This window comes from Bacillus rossius, chromosome 1 (genome assembly GCF_032445375.1).
Source record: "Bacillus rossius redtenbacheri isolate Brsri chromosome 1, Brsri_v3, whole genome shotgun sequence".
In the NCBI taxonomy this organism is placed as follows: Eukaryota; Metazoa; Arthropoda; class Insecta; order Phasmatodea; family Bacillidae; genus Bacillus; species Bacillus rossius.
Genome location: NC_086330.1, coordinates 218,268,434 through 218,295,851, shown reverse-complemented (window position 1 = coordinate 218,295,851; position 27,418 = coordinate 218,268,434). Strand labels below are relative to the sequence as shown.

Below are 27,418 nucleotides of genomic sequence, written 5' to 3'. Positions count from 1 at the left end.
TAGGAATTTTTTTCACCAAGAAGGGATTGAGTACATTCTTTTGACAATAAATCATTGCCAAGTACTCCTTGTAGACTTACTTTCCTCAAGGTTACGCTGTTTTTTTTTTAATTTTGAAAGAAAGTAGGAGCAGTTAAAAATTAACTAAAAGTCAGTTTCAAGGTCAACTTTCCATGTCTATAAATGAAGACATGTAAACAACATTCTGTTGATTTTTAGTGACATTATTAATAGCCTTAAGTCTCCTCTTTGCAATGACATCGCACATGACTTCGTATCTTTTATACATATTAAGATATAAAAAAAAATAAAGGCCTGAAAATGTAAATTTTTGTACATGGCAGCTGCCATTTTGGTCCGTAAAATCAAAATGGTGGCACATAAAATCGGTACCTTCAGGTTTACACTGCTGGAATATGTACTTTTCATGTGACAAAATTTCAAATTTTTTTTAAAATGAGTCAGCAACCAATTAATTGAAATTGGGTTATTTTCCATGGAATGACTCGTCTGTGTGTGTGGGGGTGTGGATGTGTGTGGGTGTGTGGATGTGTGTGAGGGTGTGGATGTGTGTGTGCATGTGTGTGCGCGTGTGTGCATGTGTGTGCGCGTGTGGGCATGTGTGTGTGCATGTTTGTGTGTGCGTATGCATAGCGTGTATGTGCTTGTGTATGTGTATGTGTATGTGTATGTGGATGTGGGATTAGTGTTAAAAAATATATATTTTATCAATTCTTTTAAATTAATGTTTTTCCTTTGGTTTATATATATATATATATATAAGAGGTGGGACGATACCACACTTTCGATACTCGATTCTGTTTTGTTTTTTAAGTTCGATACTTTCGATACTTCAATACTTTCGATACTCCAGGGAAAAATATTTTCCCATTAAGTAACAATTATTACAAATAACATCAATTAGTTTTAAACTATATAAATTCAATCTATCAAACCAGCATTATGTCAGATTATACTTAAATACATAATGTGTAAATAATTGCATTATATTAATGAAAGATAGAATTCATCATTACATATAAATAGTATAATAAAACCACCAGAAATATAAAATACAGTCCATAATCAAGTAAAGCTGACATGAGAAACAGTGGCCTTACAAAATGTTTGAAGTCCTTTCTTGGAGGGAGGGGGAAAAGTCACCAAGCCTAAATTAGAAATAAAAAAATTAGGCTATTGTAAATAGAAAATCAGAAATTTTTGCTTGTTTGTTTCATATTACAAACAACTTTATGCAACAGAACAATTTTCAATAATTTTAACTTCAGAAACGTAAAAAAACAAAACAATCCGAACATAAGAAAACAATAATAAACTGGTATATTCAGTTCAAAGATTAATGAATGCACAAAATATGAGATCCGTGCCTTGGTAAAGCGCGTGCACCATTTTCATAATCATTGCTAGTTTGTGTCACTAGTCTCACTTGGTGCTGGCCATAGATGCTACTAGCGAAGTGCACAGTCTTCCTGATACTATCCATATCTATGGTGCGATAAAGTTATTTTCTTACGTTTGTAAAGGTAAACAATGAACATTTTTCAAAATAAAAGCATTAATTAAAACATCATTTATCAGGAGGAATATATCTAAAAAAAAATTTGTGAATTTTAGGACTTTCCCGCTTTGTAAAAACGTAGAAACGGGAAATTAATGATTTTATAAGTGTATGTTCCGGGAAAGTAAACCATTGTAAATATAGTAGTACTTTCGGCGGAACCAAAATTAATCGGCGTATGACACGGGAAAATGTATGAAATGGGAATATATCATCGAGGTTCTACTGTAGTTGTATTTTGTACGATGGCGACTCAAAACTTAATTCAATACAAATGAACAAGCATACCAGTATCAAAAAAATGTATCGAACTTACAGTTTCGATACTCGATACATTGCGATACCGTCAAGTATCGAAGGTATCGAGGTATCGAGGTATCGAAAATCCCATCACTAATATATATATACTTCACTTTAGATTACAAATAAGTTTCACATTTTTCACAATTTAACGTATTTACCCGAATAGAGGCCGACCTCGATTCTAGGCCGACCCCTAAATCCTGTTCACTGTCCAGTGGAAAAAACAGTTAGTCGTGATCCTCCACACCAGAATCACAATCACTTGTATTGTCTTCTTCTTCTTCCTCACTGTCATCTTGCTCATTTCCACTTACTCTGTCTTGCCACAAATCCTCATCTTCTGACCCATCCATGGCATTGGAAATACAGCATTTCTTGAAGCCTTTCACGATGCTGTCACTTGAAATGTGGTAACATGCTCTTAGGATCCACTGACCGAGCATGGCCACTTATGGCTTCTTGATTTTTCCTGTGGGTGTTAGCTGGTGGTATCCAGATAAGAGCCATTCATTATAGTGCTTACGCAGCTGTTCCTTGAATGGCTTGTTGACCCTGACATCCAAGACCTGTAGTTGCGAGGTCATGCCACCTGGGATGATAACCAGATCTGTGTTTAATTTCTCTATCTGATTTTTCACTGGCTGTGTAAGGTGTCCTCTAAATGTATCTAAAACAAGCATCCCCCTTTTCCTGAAGTGCATCAGGTCGATTGTTCCAGACAACTTTCAACCAATCAATAACCAAATTCTGGTAAATCCAACCATTCTCCTGACATCTAAAAACTACCCCTGGAGGCAAATATTCTTTGGGCATTGTTTTACGACTAAACACCACATATGGTGGCAGTTTCCGGCCATCAGCAAGTGCACACATCATCACTGTCATCGTTGCTTTCTCATTTCCTGTGCTTTTCACTATTACTGATTTCGTCCCTTTTTTGTTTACTGTAACACTTGAAGGCATGTCAAAGTAAACAGGGGTTTGGTCTGCATTTCCAATTTGACCTAGCAGATAGGAATATTTTTTCCTCAGTTGAATTACATATCTCTGAAATTTTATTAACTTCTCACCAAAGTCAGTAGGGAATTTTTGAGCCAAGGATGTTCTTCGGCGTAAAAAAAAACCTGCACGGCGCATCATGCGGACACACCACCCTGTGCTGGCCCTGAAACTGCTTCGGGGGATACTCTTAGCAGTAGCTATTTCTAAAGCCTTCAACTTTAACATTTCTGTTGATACAGGCATTCCTTCTGCACGATTTTCACATACAAATGCAATTAGTATTTCCTCTACTGCATCAATCGTCCTTTTTTAGGGCCTCCGAAAGATTTTCGAGTTGAAGAAGCATTTTGAAGTTCATCTTTTTGCTTCCGCCACCGCCGCACATTTTTTTCACAAATTCCAAATTTTTGTGCAGCCGCACAGTTGTTTGTTTCTTTGGCACACCTTATAACTTTAAGTTTATAGTTAGCATCAAAATAGTGCCGTTCTTGTTTAGAAATTTGAGATGAAGATGTCCCACGCTTTTCAACATGGTCACCCATCGTTAATATCTGATAAATATTATAATAAACTAGGGTTGTGCGAATGTTCGGTATACCGAAACCGAAATCGAAATTTTGCTACTTTCATTTTCGATTTCGGTAAGAATTTAATCTGTCGAAGTTCGTTTTTAGCTAAATATTTCGAGCCAAACGAAAGTTCTAAGCTTACCGAAGTTCGTTTGTTCTAGTTAAAAAATAACTCGTAATTTAATAAAATTGTACAGTAGAATACCGGTACAATAACGTACCTTATTATAACGTATATTTAACTTTAACATATTTTTTTTTAAGTCCCGCCAAAAATCGTATCTTCGCCATGCAAAACGGTTTCAGTTTAAAGTATCATATTTTCACTATAACGTATAAATTCTACTAGTAGCGTGGCATTACTACACCAAAATTTACTTAAACTGGTAAATAAATTTCCAGATAAATGATTAATGTAGTAGAACAAAGATACACAAATACCACCGCAACGTATTTTCTAACCTCTAAATTCTCAAAACAAAGTTAACAAACAGTTGCGCGCACTACCATGGATTATACTGTACGTAGTATGCGACGTGAGCAACAGAACAACATTCAATACATCGAAAGACGGCAGTTTGAGAGAAGTATTCATTATTTAGACAAAAGTGTTACGCTACGCTAAGAATACAGTTTGATGTCTGTGCCGGGATTGTTTATTGTTATTGTTGAGTTTATTTTCAGGTTACGTTATTTAGACACCGCATTGTATTTATGCTACAACATGAATGATCCTGGAGATAAAAAGAAACAAAAGCAATTCACGCTTAAGGAAAAAGTGGATATACTCAGAGAACTAGACAAGGGGAAAAAGCAAGTCACAGTTGCGAATACATATGGCATTGCGGCTCTCCTGTAGCTATTTTTTTAATATATTTTTTTCTCTTTGTAAAGATGATATGTATGTATGTTTCAGTACTAAGTACAAAAACTGGAGGTCCCTGTAAGTACATAGCACTGAGATTCTACTGTAATGTCTTTATATGATTTGCATGTTATTACTAATAACGCAATAACATATGCAAATCATATAATTACATTAATTAGAAAAAAGGTTTCCATTAAGATTAATTTACGTGGTGATGAAAAAAAAACGTTAATGAAAATACGGTAAAATCATAATTTGAACAAACATGGCAGATAAAGTAAACAAAATTCAAACGTGATTACAGTAGGCCTAGGTATCAAAACAAAATCATGCAATATTTGAAAAATTACCTGATTCATTTGCTTTCAAACAGTAGTGTAGGTACTATATTCGTAAAACATACATTCCAGAACTGTTAGTACACTATTTAGTATTTACCGTATACACATAAACAAAGAACGTACCTACTTTTATTCGCGCACGGCCAAACAAAAGCATTGTCGTCGGCTTTATTTAAATTGTACATACTCTGTCTGGCGTATAAAATCCTCATAATATACAGCCAATTAGACAAAAAGGTCAACAAGTCACTGCGTGCAATGACCACTTGGCAGCAACCATTTATGTTTTGTTTTGACCATGTCCCTTTGCCTGGTCTACAGCTTCCTGAGCAAGCCATGTGTGACAGTGGCCGTTCCGCAGTAGTCACGTGTTTTTTCATCAGTACCATGCACGTGATAAATATATTATCATAGACTGTGACATTACGACTGTAAAGAAAATAGTCTGTGCGCTGAAAGATCTGGATTGATTCTTGAAACTTACGAGTGACATGGGGCTGTGTTGTGTGGTCTAGGGCGGATGTTGATTATATTAAATAGTAATATTTATATATACATGAAAAGACACCAAAATGATTTATGTAATAGAATTTATTACTGAAGAGCAAATTTTGGGGCACTTTTTTTCTTTGTTAATTAAACAATTTCGCTTAACTTTCATTAAGAATATAATTATCTCATAGAAAAATTCATTTTCGTTTCACTTTCGCGAAACTTGATAAATTTTCTTTCACTTTCATTTCGTGTGGATGAAGTCACTTTCGCACATCCCTATAATAAACACTAAATTACACCTTACGTTATCTACCACGTGTTTACTAAGAATGTTTTTTTGTAGGTTAGTTTGTCACTGAAATCTGATCATAGATTACAGTAATATACCTATTAACGAAAGACGTCAATACCAGTATCGGAAGTTAGAAAACAGTATTTATCTATGATGAAACACCAGTTGTGCCAACGTTCATGCTCAAATGTGACGCCATTTTGCTGTTCATCTGATACACTGTTTCATAATGGAACACACCCTAATAAACACAGATGTTGGTAACCCTGCAGGCTAATGTTTTGTTTACCTATAATTCTTACGTATGTTGCTTACATACATACAGTATTCCCCAACCAATATATTAGTTATTGAAATTGCTATTGTTCACGGAAAACCAAATCCAATTGCGTAAATCATTAAATGTGGTTATAGTATACTTTTTATTGTTTAAAGTACCGATAAGTCATTATTTTAATTGACTTGATTGAATGCTTTTTGTCTTGTGCGTTTCTAGGCCAACCCAATATTTTGAAGATAATTTTTGGAGATAAAAACCTCGGCCTCTATTCGGCTAAATATGGTACATTTATATATTATTAAAACAAAAACTTACATAACAAAGTAATTATATTTTCAAAATTCACAAAATTGAGCCTACATGATGTCCAGTTTGCAAAATGCCCGTGCTTTCAGCATCATCTGCTCTATCGTCGCGTTGAAAAGTGATAAAAAATCAAGTGAAAGGAATTTTCCTTCTTTTCGTTAAATGAATAAAATACATTTTAATTATTATCTTAACAAATTTTAAAATGTTGCTGTTATAGTAATTGCCACTGGTGTAACCAGCCATGTGTTCATTTTATTTTAATATTTTGTACTTGCGGGGCCCCCAAGCTTGTCAAGTTTTAATATTCAAGATTTTGTGAAACAGAATTCTCAATTGAGGCGGTCTACGTAAAACGGGCGTATGGGTCCATACGCCCTTTTTACGCAGATCGCTTTATTTGATCCGCCATTTCGTGTAGAATTCAGTGGTGCAAGTTTCATCGCTATATCTTGAAAATTGAAGTTGGTACACCTGTTTTTGTGAGGTGATGTCAGCTGGTTTTCACAGTCAGGTTTTCTTGTTTTGTGGTTATGTTATTCGTTTGATTTGTTTTAAACTCATTGACTGTGTTTTCATATAGATCTAGTATCTATATTAAATTTAAATTACAGGAATAATGATTACTATGACAACAGGAGAAAGCAATGAAATATTCTTTTTGTGTTTTCTCAAAACATCATTTTTGCTTATACGCCCGTTTTACGTAGACCGCCTCAATTGTAAGTTAAGTATGTGCATGATAATATTATTTAAATAATAAAAAAAAATTGGCTGAACCGAAATATATATGTATTTTTTCATATAAAATCAGTTCCTTTCATTAGTTAATTTAATATATATTTAGTTAAGTTCTGTTGGTTGTAAGAGCCACGTGATGAGCCAGTCGGCGTATTCTCTCTACTTGTATACCTCTACACACACAAAGCAGTGCCATTGAGCCTAAGGTCCTGGAGCTTCCCTGTTGTGTCCCTCACGAGGTTAACCTAACCGACTGAGGTGGATAGGGCAGAGTGTGGATGTGGGTGTGGCTGGGGGTGTGGGGTGTGGCTGGGGGTGTGGCTGTGGGGTGTGGGGGGTAGCTGGGGGGGTGGCTGGGGGTGGGGGGTGGGGGGTGGGGGTGGGGGTGGGGGTGTGGGATAGGGTGTGTGTGTATGTGTGAGTGTGAGAGTGTGAGAGAGAGCGCGCGCGTGCGTATGTACTATGTATGTTCGGACATAACTTCTTTGTTTATGAACCAAATTTAATGATTCTTCTTCCATTGAGTTCAGTATAGCTTCAAGGTTGTTCCGTTTTAATTTCATTGTGATTGGACCTTGTACTTCAAAGATACACAAGGGAACTCCTCAAAATCAAATATGAAATGAATAGTGATTGAGTTATTGTTAGGTTTATGATAATCCCAAAACAAGGTGGGTACCTAACTATGGTCAAGGACGTGCTGCACTGGACTGGACTTCGAAGGTTAACAACTAACGGCACAAATGTTAAGATTGAGTTAGGATGGATATTAAGTCAATACTAAAGGTTCCTTACTATAGAACTAATCAGAAACACATTGGAACTCTTTAGCAACAAAATAACAGCATAAACACGGGGAACTGATTTATTGTGTATGAATTATGCAATTTTTAATATATGTTATAAGTAAAAAGGATAATTTGTTATTGAATAATGTCAATTATAGGACGAAGTTAGACTTCGCAATCGTATCATTGAAGTGTTATAAATTTATCTTCCCCCAAAATTATGCACTGTTTTTCTAAAAACTTGATAAAAATTACACAAAGACACTTCAACAATGCTGTAATAGAAACACTTAAATTTAAAAAAAAAAAAACAGTTGCAAGTGAAAAATTAACAGCATAATGATAAAACCACACTGTACAAAATGGCATCTTACGACTTACTGTACTACTTCCATCTAAAATATATTGCAATTTAAGAGAAAGCCTTTAGGTACGTCCAATACATACCCCCTGATGCACGTTCAATTTTCACTAACCCACTTTATATAAAATGAATGCTTCAGTTAAGCAGTTGCAAGTTTCTGATTATCTGAAGCTCAGTTCACACACAGAGAAGACCAGAAACATACTCACCTTGTCTTTGGTAGAGCGGACAGGACGCCCTTTGCCCTCTCCCTTCCTGCGGCCATCTGGCTTGCCTGCAGCAGCACTCAGCCTCTTGGCTGGCTTCCCCTGCACAAGCAACCAGCACTCATATTGCCCCTGGTCACTATCCACCTCGAGCCGGGACCCTCCAAGCTCGCGTGTTCAAGGGTGCTCTCTTAGAGCTCAGTAGAAGAGCTGAGCCGATACTAAGTTGCACATAACAACCAGCCAATATCACTATCTGTAATGCATTCATTTCAAATAAAAATTGTCGATTTTGGAAATGGGTTGTATAAGTGTCATAGCCATTCTGTAAGTTCATCCTTTGATAACCATTTTTAGCCATTTGTGTTCATTACGATTATCGTGTTTGCACAGTAATAGTTTCAGATTATTAGTGATATGACTAATCCAGAACTCATGTTATGAAATGCAACATTTTTGTACGTCTTTGTTCACAATCAATCAAAGTTTATGGAAGAGGATTAACTTACTTTGTGGCAACTCATACAAGCAGTTATTTAAAAATAACATTTCTGTTGAGCTTAAGATGGCCACAATTTGTACAAAATCATGGTACATGATAAGAAAGAAACTAAATTATATTTTATTAAATGACTGATTCAGGAATGCAGATTTCAATAAAGATGACGAATTTCACAGATTAACGTTGATTTCAATTCTTTAGTTTTCACTAACTTTCGCATGATGCACAAAGCCTGTACCTACGCAAGAAATAAACTTTTGTGATACTGTTTTGAATCAAGTGAAACCAAAAAGAGACTATTCTTTGGTACAGTGTTAGTGTTTTATCGAAAATAAAAGTAACTGCAACATTTTACATATTAAATTGAATTAAAAGTGACATTCCAAGACATTTGGGTATGGTAGAGAATAAGCACTGTTTTGTTGAGATACAACTGTACCCTAACTCGTAGTCTGTATTGCAGAACATGTTCAAACTTTATCCTAGTAAGGAAACAAATTGGTAACCATTTTATTAAATGATGCCCTGCGCGAAACTAGAAACTGGATTCAACGCATTCTAGTGGACATTTCACAACCTATATATATAATTATTACAGCAAAAATAATACAGATAGCAGCACCATCACACAAAAATAGAACTGCATTTTTAATTTTCTAAAGTAATTTTTAAGTTGTTTTTATTTTTTGTTTAAGACCATTAAAATGTACAAAATGTATTCCAGGATAGTTTTGCTATCATAAAGTTTCATTTGACACACAAACATGCTTAGGAAGTCCCCCGATGACCACAAAAATGAATCTATACAAGTTAATGGGCCAGACACTGGTACACTATCTGTACCGCTTAAATGAAAAAGTGAGCTCTGTGCACTGGCAGAATTTGGGCAACTTATAGGCAACAGATAGGATACCAAAATCCGTTCCCATAAAATAAGGGAATAGCCGTGTCATATGGTACACTAGGAATACAGTTAGGGTAAAGATGTATATTCAACCCCTAAACACTTATTTTCGTGTCTTGGAATACCAGCCTTAGTATTACAGTAAAACCTTGCTCATACGGCCCCCGGTTCGTACGTACACCTCAGAAACCGTGAAATAATGAGGCAAAAAATAAAAAAAAAATATATGAAAAGTGTAAGAAATACGTTAAAGTTTATTAAAATACAGTTTCAACCTGCAGCACTTATAACAAATACGGGCTAAATACACATTGCGTCACAGTAAAAAATTAAAAAAAAAAAAGGCCGCAAATTGATGGAAATTTACAGTCAATAGCGCGCCGTACGCGGAGAAAGGTCATTGTACTCGGTCAGCTGCTGTTACGGCGCGGCGTAGCCGCCGGCTGGCTCTCTTTGTTCGCTGAGCAGCGCATGCGCAGTATAACTCACTTTATGCTCCGCCAGACTTATGACCTTCCATCAGCAGCCAGCCAATAGAAGAGGGCATAGCGAAAAAAAATAAAAGCTCCACCGCCCGTGTTCCAGTTTTGTCCAGTTCTAATACCAGTTTATTGGTATACGCACCAGTTTTCTAGCTGCCGTGACATGTTCAACCGCCCGTGTTCCAGTTTTGTCCAGTTCTAATACCAATTTATTGGTATACGCACCAGTTTTCTCGCTGCCGTGACATGTTCAAGTTTACATTCATCTTGATGTCTTGATACCAATGATTAATTATTTACAATCCCCAAAAATAAATGGTTAGTTAAAAAATATGCATCAACTGTGTACAACTTCTTAAATTATAAAATACGTATAAAACAGTTACAAGACTCCGCTCATTTTATTTTGTGAAGATTATGTCTCATACGTACCAGTATTTCGGGTAAGTTATCAGAACTTACAAGCAGCCACGTAATATTCCAGTTACGTTTATACATTCGTAAGTTTATGTTTTTCCCTCGTGCATTTTAAATTGTCTCCTGCTATAATTACACGGACTTATTGCTACTCTTAACTGACTACGATTTGGTTTTTTTGGTTGAATTACTTTGGATTTCTTTTTCTTGACGACATGGAAACGAATTTCACCTGGATTAAGATTTTTTGTTTCATTACTTGGATTTATTTTGCTTTGGTTTTTGAAGACCTTCGCTACTTTTAGGATACGCATTTCGTACATCATGAGTGGAAGCAAGAGGAAAGCTATTACGCTTATGGAAAAATACAAAATAATTCAAGAGATGGACGCTGGCACACGCTTGCAAGCGGAGATATCGCGAAAGCACGGAATGGCGCAGTCAACGATCAATACAATCCTGCACAACAAGAAAGCCATTGTAAAAACAGTACAACAGGACGGTCGCAACGTGACTGCCAAAACATTGAAATGTGCAGCCCACGAAGGCCTGGAGGAGGCTGTGTTTGAGTAGTTTAGCCAGCTCAGAGCACAAGACGTGCCTGTTAGAGGGCCAATGATAGTACAGAAGGCTAATACATTCGCCCTGCAGGTGCATGTAGATAACTTCAAGTGCTCGCACGGCTGGCTGGAACGATTTAAAAAACGGTTCAACATTTCCCACTATAAAATATCAGGCGAAAGTGGTTCAGTTAACCAGGCATCTGTGACTGAAAGGCTGCCAGCACTCGGCAACATCTTAAAGAGATACAAGCCTTGCAACGTTTACAATGCAGATGAGACTGACACGTTTTACAATCTCATGCCAGATCGCACTCTTTCTGTTAAAGGAGATGCATGCAAAAGTGCAAAACGAAGCAAAGAACGCCTAACAGTGTTGCTATGCTAACATGGACGGCAGCGATAAAATGAAGCCATTAGTTATAGGCAAGTTTAAAAAGCCCCGCGGTTTTAAGAATAACACGATTCTGTGTGATTACGACCACAATAAAAATGGAATGGGTTACTTCAACTGTAATCACCAAGTGGCTTCGGGCTTTTGATGCTCGTATGGGTTGCCGAAACAAGAAAATAGTACTGTTTGTTGATAATTGCCCTTGCCATCCAGCTGTGGATAATTTAACTAACATTGAGCTAGTGTTCTTGCCACCAAACACCATCAGCATTCTTCAGCCCTTCGACCAAGGCATTATCCAGCCGATGAAACTGAAGTTTAAAGGAAAACTTGTGCGCAGCTTAGTGTTATCTCTGGATCTGGGGCGGTCACAAAAGAAGTGGGACCTTTTCAAAGCCCTACACGGAATTGTTGCTAGCTGGAATGAAATTACACCAGAGACCATTTCGAACTGCTTTCAACACGCAAACTTTGGAGCTGACAATACAGATGCCTTAGCCACTCTGCCAGAAAACGAAAATTAAAGTGACCCTGACGAACCCATGCATGTTACTGCTATGTTGCCGAGTGGTACGTTCCCTAAAACCCAGCCATACAGTTCGTCTGAGCCCACTCCAGGCACATCATCGGAGACCAGACAAAACACTTTGTCAGAGTGTCAACGAGCCCATGGCACAATTACCCGGCCGTGTGATGAGAAAACGTGGCAAAAACTGGCCCCAAACTGTTCATATGAAGAATACGTCACGGCCGATGACGGTTTGGCAGCTTGGGGTGAACTAGGCGACGAGGAGATTGTCAGTGGACAAAACCAGTCGTCTGATGACGAGAGCTGCAATTTGGACAGTGCAGAACAGCAAAATCCGACAAGGGCAAATGTTCTTAACGCACCTTCATGTTTGATAGCAGTGCGAGCGCCGATATTTTGAGGCAGTGGGAAAACATCAAAGAGTATTTAATAGAAATAGTTCTGGTAAAAAGAAAAAGGAGTCCATTGTAGACTTCTTCCATAAGAATTAAAGTTTTGAGTTGCCGAGTGTCAATTTATTTCTTCATAAGTTAATTTTTAGTGTGGTGATTCTCTCCCGCTTGTGTGCCAGTGCTGTGTGTTTATAAAAAAAATGTAGGTGTTATGTTTTTAAATAAGTTACGTTTTTCCGTGACAGTATAATATTTTTATGCTTCCTATTATTTTAGAAATGCTTAACTTTTGCGTAGGTCTAACCCCAATGTTACGAAACTAAAACGGTATAGTGGAAATATTGTGCAAAAATTGGGCCTGTTTTCTTTTTTTGTTTAAGAGTCATTCCATATCAAATCAACCAATGAAAAATGAATTTAGAAACTTCATGTTTCAGATTTATATGATTTTTTGTATATTGGTAATATCAACTAAATACATTATAAACCTATTTTTTCTAAAAAAAAAATTTTGAGTAGTTTTTTATGTATAAATTTTTGAAAATTGCAAAAATAGCCAATTTTAGCAATGTTTTGGATCACTCAAATACGTGTAGGTTTACAACTAATGGTGCTAGAAGACTGTTTGACAGCTCATTTTAAAGGTCATTGAATGGGCTTCAATTTGATATGTAACATGACCAACTTCGGAAAAAAAAAATTATTATTTCTTTTCAAAATGATTAATATTGAATTTCTAAAAAACACCATTTTTTATTTATTTTTTTTAAAAAAAAGTATGTTATTCCTACATATATTGGTTAGATTTGTGCCAAATTTCACGGTGGAGAATCAATGGGATCATGAGTAAATAAAAATGAGAAGTTTAGTAGATGCTTAAGGGGGCGTGGTAGATAAATAAATGCTTTAAGCGTCAGTCGGACGTTATTGGTTTTTGGAAGACAACATTGAAAAACTGCAAAACAACAATCCTACATAATGTTATTTGCCAACTTTATTAGCGGACGTCCTAAAAAGACAATTCTCAAGCGTTGTTTCTTCCGCAGCAATTAAATGTTCGAAATTACCAAGGCAGAAGTTTTGGCTTCAAGTAACCTTCAGTTTTTAATTAATGCATTTTGCTCTTGTTTAGATACCATGCCGCCTTAAGAAATAGTTGCAGCAAGGAAGAGTAGCATAATTTTAAATAAAATTTTGACTTAGTAAAGTATTCAAATTTTATTGTTATAGACTAAAAAGTTTTTACAAATTATAAAACACGGATAACAAATCTTACCTTACATTCATCCAGTGTTCTTTGATTAAACATTTGATCAATATGATAATACAAAGCACGTAATCTTGCTGAACAGATGTAGCCTAAGTTCAAAGCACATGATCTTGCTGAAAGGATGTAGCTTAAGTTATAACTGACAAAACATATAATTGCTCATGAAAAAAATCTGTTTAGTATATATTTAATTATTTACAGTTTTCACTTAGGTTGTGGCATACTTCGTTCAAGCAGGTGTGATGTCTCTACAATCTCTTCTTTAGTGACTGTAAAAGTTCTCCCAGTTGCTGTACAAGGTTCAAACTTTTTAAGAAGATCTTCAGTTCTAATGTCTAGTATATCGGCTCTTGGTGTTGGATAAAAAAAAGGAAGCAGCAGGTCCTTTGGGATGTAAAACACTGTCTTTAACTTCATTATTCTCATTATTTTTTGCCAATATACATGCAAGCCACCAAAAGTTATTGTATTTCATAGTAACATGTTTCGTCAGTTATAACTTAGGCTACATCTGTTCAGCAAGATCACATGCTTTGTATTATCATATTGATCAAATGTTTAATCAAAGAACACTGGATGAATGTAAGGTAAGATTTGTTATCCATGTTTTATAATTTGTAAAAACTTTTTAGTCTATAACAATAAAATTTGAATACTTTACTAAGTCAAAATTTTATGTAAAATTATGCTACTCTTCCTTGCTGCAACCATTTCTTAATGCGGCATGGTATCTAAACAAGAGCAAAATGCATTAATTAAAAACTGAAGCTTACTTGAAGCCAAAACTTCTGCCCTGGTAATTTCGAACATTTAATTGCTGCGGAAGAAACAATGCTCGAGAATTGTCTTTTTAGGACGTCTGCTAATAAAGTTGGCAAATAACATTATGTAGGATTGTTGTTTTGCAGTTTTTCAATGTTGTCTTCCAAAAACCAATAACGTCCGACTGACGCTTAAGGCATTTATTTATCTACCACGCCCCCCTTAAGCATCTACTAAACTTCTCATTTTTATTTACTCATGATCCCATTGATTCTCCACCTTGAAATTTGGCACAAATCTAACCAATATATGTAGGAATAACATACTTTATTTTAAAAAAAATCGAAAATGGTGTTTTTAAGAAATTCAATATTAAAAATTTTGAAAACAAATAAAAATTATTTCTTTTTCCGAAGTTGGTCATGTTACATATCAAATTGAAGCCCATTCAATGACCTTTAAAATTAGCTGTCAAACAGCCTTCTAGCACCATTAGTTGGAAACCTACAAGTATTTGAGTGATCCAAAACATATTAAAATTGACTATTTTTGCAATTTTCAAAAATGTATACAAAAAAACTACTCAAAATTTTTGTTTAAAAAAATAGATTTATAATGTATTTAGTTGATATTACCAATATACAAAAAAACATGAAAATCTAAGGTGTAGAGGTTAAGGCCTCTGGTTGATTTCATATGGAATGACCCTTAAGGCCATGCCTGGTAGTTTTGCAGCGATTTTGAAAATAATTTATTCCAAAAAAAACTAATATCTGTATCACAATATCGCTACAACGTTTTAACAATAATATGTCAACATTTGTAGGCCCTATCTTAATTTTTTCGTTGCAATAAACCCAACGGATGTTTAGAATCTTGCACCCAAAGTATCATATATTTTGGTACGAAAATAAGCCTAAATTACACAAAATAATTTATTGCTGACAAACGGTTTGTTATTTTTCAAAAAGCCTACGATTAATTGTGCATAGTAATACCTTACGCAGTCTCAAATTATTTCAAGGCATTCGGTTAAAAACTACTTGAGTTCTTTGCACCAACGTGAAAAAAAAACTCCTGAGCATGGCCTTAAAGTGCAGTGTGTAGTGTGTGACACCCATTGCTATGCTTCTTTTCACGCCTAGGCTTAAATTAATACATGTTTAGAAATAAAAGAAACTTTTCTATATATATATATATATATATATATATATTTAAAATGCTCATTGCAGACTATAAAAATTACGATTTTCACTATGTTTTTAGGCCTACTAGCTAATCTTATCTACATTTATAAAGAACCCATTGTATTTTTTTTATTTGAGCAAATATGTTACGTGTAAATTATTATTATTTTATTGATATAAAATATCAAAAATGTAAATACGGGGCGTACGACACTGCCTTCGTAAGCTGTATATTTGGCATAGACATAGTGTTGAGTCTTTTTTTATTTTTATGTTTGATTAGCTCAAGTGTTGTTTCTGCATGAATAGGACATAATTTCGATTGAAAATACATCAGCATAATAAACATACATGTAAAAAACCTTACTTGTTTGCCAAAGGCACATGTACGTGACCTTATAGACACAGCAACGCAATTCATATCCCGCGGCAGCAGAGGGAAAAAGGATGGGGGGGAAATAGTCACAAATGGACGTGATTTGGCCTTACTGGTTCTTACATACAACTCGGTTGTACGGACAAATTTTCGAGAACCGTGAGTGTACGTAGAATCGAGGTTTTACTCCATTTTGTTTTATTCATGAGAGTTCACAACAATACATTATAAATTACAACAATATATTTTATGTATACTAAAAACCAGAAGTTTGTTCACATTTACCATAGAGGATTTTTGTAAGTTAAGATTTCCCTCATTCCAGATCACTGGAACTCAATTTTTTTTTTTAGTTAAGGATGGTTCCTCAATTTTTTCCGAATAATTTATTGCTATTTTATTATTCACAATAGATTTTAATTGTTACAATAATTATTATTCATATTTATCTTCATTAACATTTCTCCAGTACTTGTTTTTACAATGCCATGTGTTCGATTAATTTGTTTTGTTGTAGGTTTGTTTTGGTATAAGACAATTGTTCTGTAACGTAAAAAAAAAGTGTAAGTTTTTCACAATTAGCTATATAGACAAGAGTAAAGCAATGTTCAACATTTGTAAATGTTTAGTTTCACGAGGTGGAAAAAGAGGGAGGTAATTTAGTAATACAAACTTGAAACATTTGGAGTACTCTCATTTAACTATGTATGCCAATTTCATGTTTCAATTTTCAAAAAACCAATACAGGGTGGCCACTCTTCTGGGATAATAAAATTCCTGGTTTTTTCCAGGTTTTTTAAAGGGTGGTTTTTATCAATATTTGCATACAATTTGCATTTTTGTTACACAAAGCACACACAATATGATGTTTTATTGCCTTCAAACAATAGACAACTTAACTATAGGCTTAAAAATTAAATCAATGAACTTGCTTAAAACAAAACCTACCACCAACAAAAAATTTATAATCTCACGTCACAAAAATTACTTGACACCAAACGCACGTGTTTTGCCCCTCTTGCGTGGCTGGCTAATGCTGTTCTTCCCATCCATGCTACCGATATAGATTTTAACATTAAAGAAATTGCAAATAGCGTTTGTCCCGCACTTTGGATCTTTCTCCACCCATTCAAACTCTTCCGTACATTTGTCATTGTATGTGGTGACCGAACTCATTGACATTTTGATAGTCTGCGCCAATTACATGTTAGATTAAAAGATTCAAAACAACGTCTCGCACAACTAAACTTTTAAAAAAACTCGAGAAAAGTATCCGTGATACCGTGACGCAACAACATGAGCGCAAAGTAAAAACAAATATACATACAAAACTAGTGCTACCAACATGCCGTGCGAGAAATTACTACCATCCTACAACAACATTTTCAGCCAAAATGCTGTTGCTTTTGAATACAGAAACATAATAAGTATGGAAGTCTGAATTGTTAACGGTTTCTTACGTACTACAAAAGTTTTTAAATGCAATATGAACAAATTAACTTTCACAAAATATAGCACACGAGCACACTGTCGTGCTTCGACGGGTGGTGAACGTGCTGATTTAACAGCCGTATGTTATTGTGATCGTTACTTCATAAAAAAAATTCCCGGTTCTAATAAAAATTCCTGGTTGATTCCAGGTATTCCTGGTTTTTTTAAGAAGTCCTGGCTATTTCCCGTATTTCCCGATTTCCTGGTTGGCTGGCCACCCTGCAATACCATCAATGGAATCCAGTTTGAATAAGAATGACAAAGAAAATGTTTGTGTGACTCCTGAAGTTGAAAACAGTGATGTTGACGGTAATATGGAAACTAGTTCACAACACTTAAGTGAATGAGCAAGCACAAGTTCGAGCAAGCACAAGTTCGTGTAGAAGTGAAGCAAGTCTTAAACAAAAATTCCACAACTTTTAAGAAATATTGCAAAGAAAAATGTTCCTCTAATCTAATGAGCACAGCATCAAGATGATAAATTCGATAGGCAAAATGATCTGCAGTGACTGATAACTACTCAGAATTGTGGAGAACAAAGGTAACTTTGCATTTATTAATAACTTCAATTTTAAATTAAGATTAGTATTGTCTGTTATTTATGAGCATATTACAATTGTCGCATACTGATGAGTTACAATTATGATTTGCAGAGTCCTACAAAATCCACACTGTCTCCATACGGCTACTTCGGAGAAATATGGCATGTACATGTCTCTAGCAGGCAAATGGTTCATGGCCTTTTGAGATTTCAAGGTGCACACAATTCAGTCGTTTTAATAATTCCATAGGGTGTGTAATTTATACTGAAAATGTATTTTATGGTTAATGTCTGTGTTTACAGAATTACTCAATATTCAGTTTTATTTTTCTCCTATGCATTTCAAAACTTCGATTAATTTCTTGGAATCAGGTACAACACTGTTCATGGTATAACTTTGTCAAGCAAAGTCATTGCAGTCCTATAAGATGTTGTAGATAAAAGAGTTAAAGAAGTTATTGCAGTGATGGAAATTGCATTATTCAATTCTGATAATTGGTCCCAAGCAACAGAAAATTTTATGTCCCTGACAAAAAAAAGTTGAAAACATAACACATACAGTAAAACCCTGTTAAGACGTTTTTCAAGGGACTGGACGCTAAAAACTTATTAACAGGGAAAACTTCTTAAAAGGGAAATATATTTGCTTCATAAAAATCAATTTTAATAAAATATGACATACAGTAGAACCCTGTTATAATGAATCTGAAGGGAGTAGTTTATATGTTCACTATAGAGGGGAAACTTTATATCTGGGAAAAAATTTATATTGGCAATACATATTCAAAAGCATAATCTTAACTACACATAGGCCTAAGCCAAGAAAATAACGAATGAAAATACTCAAAGCAACAGTTTTATGAGCAAATGCAGATATTTTTAATACACTACACATGTACAAACTTTCTATTAATGGTTCTTCGACATCGGCGTATTTTCCTTTTTTTGATGCGTTTAATACTCTGTGACGTATTCGCAGCTTGAGAAAGAAGATTGTTCAGCTTGTTTAATATTGTATTTAATGTGGATGTTGCAATTCCCAGTTCCTTTGATATTAACACGTGCGGGACAGTGGGGTTGGAGTCTACCTTTTTAATAATGTCCAGTTTATCTCGCACAGATAATGCCTTACGTTTTTTAACGCTTTTTTCACCCTTTTTTATGTACGTATTTCTTATTGAAGCACATTTGCAGCTTAATAACACGAAATTCTTTTTACCGTCAAAAGTAAATAAACGAAAAATAACGAGTCTGGCGCATCAAAGATCACTACGTATCGTTTAGTATCGCAGTTGCTAAAGCTGGAACGAAAATTTCTTACTTTCTATGGAAAAAATTAGTCCACAGAGTTCTATCTAGTGGTAGTCCTACGAACCCTACTCAATCAAAATGTCCGAAACGTGAACGATAAAAATGAGACGAAAAATATTGAATTTGTTGCTATAATGTACATACGTATTTGTGTGGCGGTCATTTATGTTTAATTTTGATAACTTATTAAATGTACACGCGTTCGCCCATTCTTTAACTATGCAGGGAAAACTATATTTATTTTCACCAAACTGAGCACCATTTCTGGCTACACGTAGCCTACCGAGGCCACTCGATTACGACTTGTTTATAATATGAATAGTGGACAATCGAGTAGCATATTGCGGAGAAAAACGTTAATGTGATCCAGAATAGACGTTTTGTGAAAATACTTGTAATTAAATGAAAATATTTGAGATAAATGTGCATTATGTCGGCAAAATTTGTTCGTGGTACACGGGAAAACGTATCAACATTGACAAAATTTGTGCACTATATCCAATAAATTAATACATAACCTCATCATTTTGCCGGGACCGAGACGGAAATTCACAATAAACGGGAATTCATTATAGGCGGGTTCACTATAAACGGGTTCTACTGTAGTACTGTTTAGCTCAAAATTACTTACCAATTTCATCGGCATGCTGGAAAAACTATATAATTATATCAGTAAATTGAATTATTCAAAATGAATTTTTTTAATAAGCACAATAAAAAATAGTTATCAAAACACCAAAAAAAACTCACATTTACTGTTTTGAACAATACTGCATTAGGGTTGTTTGTTTCAACAAATTTTCGTTCTGACGCATCACAAAATTGTCCAGTTCCCATAAACTCTTCCTCACACTATCTGGAACATTTGGTGTTCCACGAACAAATAACCTCAGCTTGTCAAGGTGGTCAAGGGCTTCAGAGTAAGTTGGCATGGAAGTGATCGCTGTCACCATCACCAGTTTCATTCTCAGCTAAATCCTTGTGTTGTGCACATTAATATTCGATGGTTTGTGGCTCACATGGTAGAATCACATCATCAACTGAGACATGATCTTCAAAAGTGTATGAAAAATTTTGTGTTCTCTAAGAGTTTTCTAATTTGCACTGCATGTAGAGAAGCACATGGAATTGGTTCATTGTCCTCAAATATTTCTTCAAGGAATATATTGTTAACTTGATGAGCACCAAAGCCTGCTTTTCTGAAGCAAATACTAATGATGGTTGAGTCAAGCATTTCCCGTGAAGCAGCAAGAAAACGCATGGTGTCAAGGATGTTGATTTTATAACCACTAGTTTTGGTACTTTTCAATCTTGTTATAAGTTGTAACACAAGGCGCTTACGAAAATGCTGTTTCAGAATTGTTATAATTCCCTGGTCAATGAGTTGTAGCCTGGATGTTGAATTTGGTGGGAAAAATTCAATTTGATATTTCTAAGGTTGGATATTTCTTTGGGATGAGCAGGGCAGTGATCCATGAAAAGCAAAATCTTCCGATTTTTGCACCTCATTTTTGCACCCAATGCTCTCACATAGTCTTCAAAAATGCTGCATATCATCCACGCAGACTTGTTGCATACTTGCAAAGTAATGTCTTTATGTTGTTAAAAAACAGAGTTTTTTTGGTTTCCCAATTACCAGCAATAGTAATTTTTCAGTGCCATCCATATTGGCACCCAGTAACACTGTCACTCGTTCCTTACTTTGTTTGCCTCCATGGCATGCTTCACCTTTTAAAACAACGGTTTTGTCCGGAAGCATGTTGAAAAACAGACCACATTCATCGACGTTGAATACATTTTTTGTTTCAAAGTACCTTATACATAATTGAAGGCAACTTTGTATTTATCCAACTCTGGACAGTATCATCACACACACACTCAGATTCTCCACTTACAGTTCTATAGACGATTCCTACTCTGTTCTTAAATCTGTCAAGCCAGCCATTTGAAGCATGAAATTCAACACCTAGGTTATATGCTATTTGTACAGCTTTCTCTCTTAAAATGGGGCCGCACGTTGGAATTCCAAGTGCCCTCTGTTCTTTAAACCATGCCAAGAGTAAAATTTCTACTTCTTCGTATTTACCAATTCTCATTTTTTTACACTTTGACGAAAAATTAGTAGCTAAAAGTTGGTCTTGCTTCAACATTATTCCGTTCAAAGTAGACGGCGGCTTTCGAGGTTTTTTGCTATACTCACTCTTGGTATCAAAGGATTCGCATCAACTTCTGTTATTATTATTTTATGTTTTTCTTCAAATGACAATACCTTGCTTTTAATTGTTCCTCCACTACTTGTAGATGCCATTATGCACTGTTTGCCACAACACTAAAGATTTATTATGCTTGATAACCTTAAAATCACACCTAAAAATATCGCAAAACTAAAAAAGAGTAATGGCTGGTAGTAAATATGGCTTGCTGCGTATTCGTCCCGTGTTATAACACAAATAGGAAAAAAGGAATGTAAATGGAATAGCCTCTCAGTCTATACGAATGCAAGCAGATGATTGATCGAAAATAAAACTTGTAACAGCATGTGGCACAGGTTTCGACGGTCATGCACGTTTCCATTCGTCAGATGTTCTGCATTGAATGGGGGAAATGGCGTGCAGATGGAACAGCATCTCAATGCAAGCAGATGATCGGGGTGCGGCATCTGCAAAGGTTTCGACGGTCTTGTGCAAGTTCAAATTATTTTGTGATTGTTCAGAAAAAAGTTAATTTTTTTAAATTAAAAATACAGTTTAAAAGTTAAAAGATATAAATTGTTTTTTTTTTCCACAAATGCTGAATGTTATATGCGGGAAGCATCTATTAATGCAAACGTTATGAATGGGGAAAATTAACATAGGGATATATGGAAGTGATCAAGGGAAAAATTTTGTGAACTTAATAAGCAAGAAAACGTATTTGGTGCGAACGTCTTAAACTAGTTTTAATTTATGTCTAAAAATTAGGCCTGTGCTGAAACCCAAAATTCTGCAAACATTTCGGGAACATAGAGGCATTTATCCTGTCGGGAGGGAAAATAAATTTTCCGAAATTTTTGGGAATTTTAAGTTTATCTTTAGTAGATATAACATAACCTCAAATCAATAAGCTAATGAACTTAATACACATTTCCTTCAAAATAAATATTAACAGTGCTGGAAAGAAAAAAACCGCAAATCCTTATTCCGTTTTAGCAATCTTTAAACTTTTTTTTTCAGGTTCATGATTACTTGTTTTCATAATGTCTGACATACGTACGTAATTACCTATAACATACCCAAAATACGACAGCATTAAAAATAATGAATGCCTCACTTGATGTTAATAGCAAAACAAACAAAAATACGTGAAAATGGTTTTATCCCAACTCTACTCACTAGAGAAACATGTCAAACATGACAGCAATACGCCAGTTTTGCATTAAATAATGCCCGGGTTTTCCATGCCATTAATTTTCTTAACTAAAATATAGACGCTAATAATATTTTGTCATAATTAGTAATCTGCCGAGTTAAAACACCTAAAATACTTTTCTTTATCAAGTATCACGAGATGTCCGAAAATCAGTTTCCTTTAGATGACAACAGGCCATAGACAAAGCGTAAATGATTCCTATTGATCGGATCACATATTTATTTGGACATATTTTCGGAGACTTAAAAGCCAAAATAAAATAATAATAATAATAATAATATTGTAAAATTAAATACAAGTTACTGTAATAGCTTTAAAACGTAGAAAAGTTTAAATATTTTATTCGGACAGTTAATTTTTTAGCAAGTTTAAGTTTAAAGATAAACAAACTTCAGCATTTTGTAGTTCTTCGTAGTTGATTACACTGTATAATAGTTTTTGTGCTTGTCGGCTATCTTTAGTGGAATTTAACGCGGTATTCTGTAATTCGTTTACAATTTCTTTGTCCTTATGGAAAACTCTGGAAAAATTACTTCCGAGTTAAAAGGTGTGTGGAAGTTTTATGAGAAAAATGTTAACCAAACCGCAAAATGCAAAAAGTGTCAAAAAATTATTAAAACTAGTTACGGTAGCACATCTGGGTTGATAAGGCACCTAAAACAGCATCCCACATTGCAAAGAAAATTCAATACGGAAGAAAAACCTGAACGTGAATAAAAAAAAAACACTAGTGAAGGCCAATCTACTTCTAAGCAGTAAAGATTGAAGAGACTTATCAGTGGAGTCCTAACCATCCCAAAGTTAAAGTGATCACACAAAACATTGGAGAGTGTATGGCTGGTTCCATGGTGCCCTACAATGTTGTGGATAATGTGCACTTTAAGAAAATGTTGCAATCTGCACAGCCCCTGTACAGAGTTCCTTCGCGTACAACGTTTTCCAGGTCAGTTGTACCTAGTTTGTACACTTCAGTGCAAGGCAAACTGCTTAACCACATTTCTCGGGCTGTTGCTAATGCTACCATAGCCTCTATGTCCTTCTCGTGTGATTTGTGGACATCACGCAGCAATGATGCCTATATGGCAGTTACATGCCATTTTGTTGAGAACTTTGCATTGTCCAAATATTGTTTGGGATGTGCAAGTTTTTCGGGAAGTCACACAGCTGCTGCAATTGGTGACAAACTTACTGAAATGATGACTAGGTGGGACCTTCTTAAACTTGAAGAGACTAAAGTACCTCTCGATATGGTAACTGACGACGGCAGGAACATCAAACTCGGTTCATCGCTTTGTAAAGCAAAGTTTACGCATTTGCAGTGTTTTGCCCATACACTCCAACTAGCCTTAAGTGATGCCAAGAAAAGTACAGAGAGCATAAACTTAATGTTGAAGAAAGCAAGAGGAATAGTTGGTCATTAGAAGCATAGTTCTACAACAAATTTACAGTTGCACAAAATTCAAGAAGAGTTGGGACTTCCATGTTTGGAACTTATCCAGGACTGTGCAACAAGATGGAACTCAGAATTCCTCATGTTGGAAAGATTGTTGAAAAACAAAGCGGCACTTTCCCAACATTTACTTAGACTTAACATTGATAGTTTAACTGTCAGTGAATGGCAACTTGTGGAAGACTATGTGGCGATTCTTCAACCACTTCATGAAGCAACCACCCAACTGTGCAGTGACAAGACACCAACAGCATCCATGGTAATCCCAGTCCTTTTTTCAATGGAAGCTTGCCTGAATGAGCATTCTGACAGTAATAGCAAGGCAGTATCTGATGTTTTTTCTAAAGCTCTCCTGTTTGCTCTTAAAGCCAGATTCCCAATATACAAAAAGCAGGAACCATACTTCACTGCAATGCTTATGGACCATCGCTTCAAGTCTGTTGTGATTCCAGAGGAAGAAAGAAAAGTCACTGTCAGTAAAACACTTGCAGTTAATGCTGCAAAGATCACAACAAACAGCTACATTATCAGGTAATTGAATTTAATTACAGCATAATGAATAAACCATTGTATAAAATTCCAATGTAACTAAAATAACTTTTAAAGCATTATGTTATAGATAAATTAAAATTTAACCTAATTGTTTGTTTCATCACAGTTTATTCTTACATTAAACATATGTTTTTGCCGATATGGAACAAGTACCTGAACCAAGTGTTAAGCCGCAGAGTGGATTATGGAAACAATTTGACAGCTGAGCCAGTTCTTCAAGTGTTAATGCATCTCCAAGTGAAATACATAGCTATTTGAGTATGTCCTTACTTTCAAAGACTGAAGATCCCTTAAAATGGTGGGAAAAAAATCTCACAGTGTTGCCTAACCTTTGCAAGATAGCAGTGAAGTATCTTGGAATACCAGCTACAGAAGCAGCAAGAGTTTTTTCTTCAGCTGGAAATGTTGTGTCACAAGAAAAGAGTCCTTAGTCACACAACATGTGGAGGAATTAGTGTTCCTTCATGAGAACCAAATATTATTTTGAAGAGTTGACATATGACTACAGTGTTTTATTTTATACACACATATATATATGTGTGTGTGTGTGAGTGTATGTATATATATATTTACAGTTTAATTTTAAATGTAGGCTTAGTTTATATTTAATTATTTTGAAACATATTAAAAAAAAATTGATAGGATACAAAATTGATAGGAAGCATATATTTCAATCAATTTTTTCCCGATCCCGTTTCCCGCGGGAAAAATATTTTCCAGCCCGAGAATTTCCTGAATAAAAAAATCATTTCCCGCACAGCCCTACTAAAAATATCACCATTTTGCTACAACTATTATACTGCTGTAAATATTTCTGATTTAATTCATAGTCAGAAGTGTGGGGATCGAAAGAAAAGGTACATTTATATGTAAGAGACAATGCTGCCAATACAGGTAATAAGTGTGCAAGGAATTTGAAATCAGTAGTGTCTGCTGTAATGCTTACATGCTGGAACTTGTAATAAAGATTGCAATGTTTTCACAGCTACGGTTCATAATTATTCTGTCTTAACTTTGTCCAATAGTTAGATCTTTACGCATTCTTTGTCAGTTAGCACACTCCTCAAAAAGTTACAAAGTTCTAACAATTTACCCATTTACTAACACTGTCAAGATGAGCCAACGAGGTTAAACAGCTCTTTTATAATGATAGTTTGTTCTAACAAAGAGGAACCAAAGCCTATATTTTGCCAAATTAGAAGTGTAACAGTAAGTTTCAAATTGTGAGTGAAAATTATTAAATTTGACTGGTCTGGTGCTAAGGCTGTTCCAAATGCACATACTTGCAATAAGTAAAGATGACTCTAGTAATGCAGTATTGTAAATTACCTCATGCACAAGATCAATAACAATAAAAGGCTGATCTCTTTAGGTCTCTTAAACCAAGATATAGTAATAATGAATCTGACAATTTCTATGCATTAAGTACATTAAAAGATGCAATATTTAAAGCCACACTGCATTCACCAGAACTTGCTAATGCCCTTAAACATGTATTGTCTAGCATGAATAACATACCTTGTGTTTCTAAGCACAAACATATGCCAAAGCATAATCAAAGCCAAAAACATAATACAAAACTAAGGGGTATGTGACAGAATTAAACGCTTAACTAATATCAATTAACACAAGTAACCATGTGTTAGAGGTAACATGAAAGTGCAAAATATCTCCATGTCAAGATCTAAAGTCCCAACCATACCCAGCAAAGTAGTAACCAAAGGCCTATAGCACAGGGTCGAGACCCACACCCTTGCCTACCAAGATGGTCACCTGTGTGCAAAAATATACATAGCTCAAGACAGCTGCAAACACGGGCAAAGCCCAGCAATATAGTTTACACTAGGAAGCTACCAGTATAATTCCCTGACAAAGGCCAGAAAAGTATTTTGCAACAGTCCATACCTCTGAGCTATAGACCCACATCCTCGCCTACCGAGATAGTAACCTGTGTGCAACAATACTAGGCCTAGCCAGCAGCGAAAACTGACAAAGGTTATCAACATAGTTCGCACAAGCCTATAGGTTAGGAACATGACCGACACTTCAGCCTACCATGGTAATCAAATGTATACAACACCATGAAGATCCAACCAGCAGCAAACAGTGAAAAAGGTTAACTATATTAGTTTTGACTATCCTGCATCTCTGCCCTGTATATCAACACACTCGCTTATTTGGATAGTCACTTGTGTGCAACAACTACGCAGATCCAAACAGTAGCATGCCCTGACAAAGGCCCACAACTAGGGCTGTGCGGGAAAGGATTTTTCTTTTCGGGATATTCTCGGGCGGGAAAATATTTTTTCCGCGGGAAACAGGAACGGGATCGGGAAAAATTGATTGAAATATATTAGGGCTGTGCGGGAAAGGATTTTTTTATTCTGGAAATTCTCGGTCTGGAAAATATTTTTCCTGCGGGAAACAGGAACGGGATCGGGAAAAAATTGATTGAAATACATGCTTCATATCAATTTTGTATCCTATAAATATGTTTATTTTTTAAATATGTTTCAAAATAATTTCTTCTGTATTGAATTTTCTTTGCAATGTGGGATGCTGTTTTAGGTGCCTTATAAACCCAGATGTGCTACCGTAACTTGTTTTAATAATTTTTTGACACTGTTTGCATTTTGCGGTTTGGTTAGCATTTTTCCCATAAAACTTCCACACGCCTTTTAACTCAGACGTTATTTTTCCCGAGTTTTCCATACGGACAAAGAAAATATAAACGAATTACAGAATACCACATAAAT

General features: G+C 35.3%; 1 protein-coding gene across 2 annotated transcripts in view; it reads right to left on the bottom strand.

Annotated features, from left to right (window-relative positions):
- Positions 1-27,418, bottom strand: part of LOC134527289 (uncharacterized) — a 488,639-nt gene that overhangs the window by 401,485 nt on the left and 59,736 nt on the right. For both annotated transcript variants that reach the window (XM_063359834.1, XM_063359833.1), the window contains one exon: positions 8,138-8,236. In XM_063359834.1, coding sequence (XP_063215904.1) covers positions 8,138-8,236 — 99 coding nt within the window. The remainder of the gene's footprint in view (positions 1-8,137; positions 8,237-27,418) is intronic.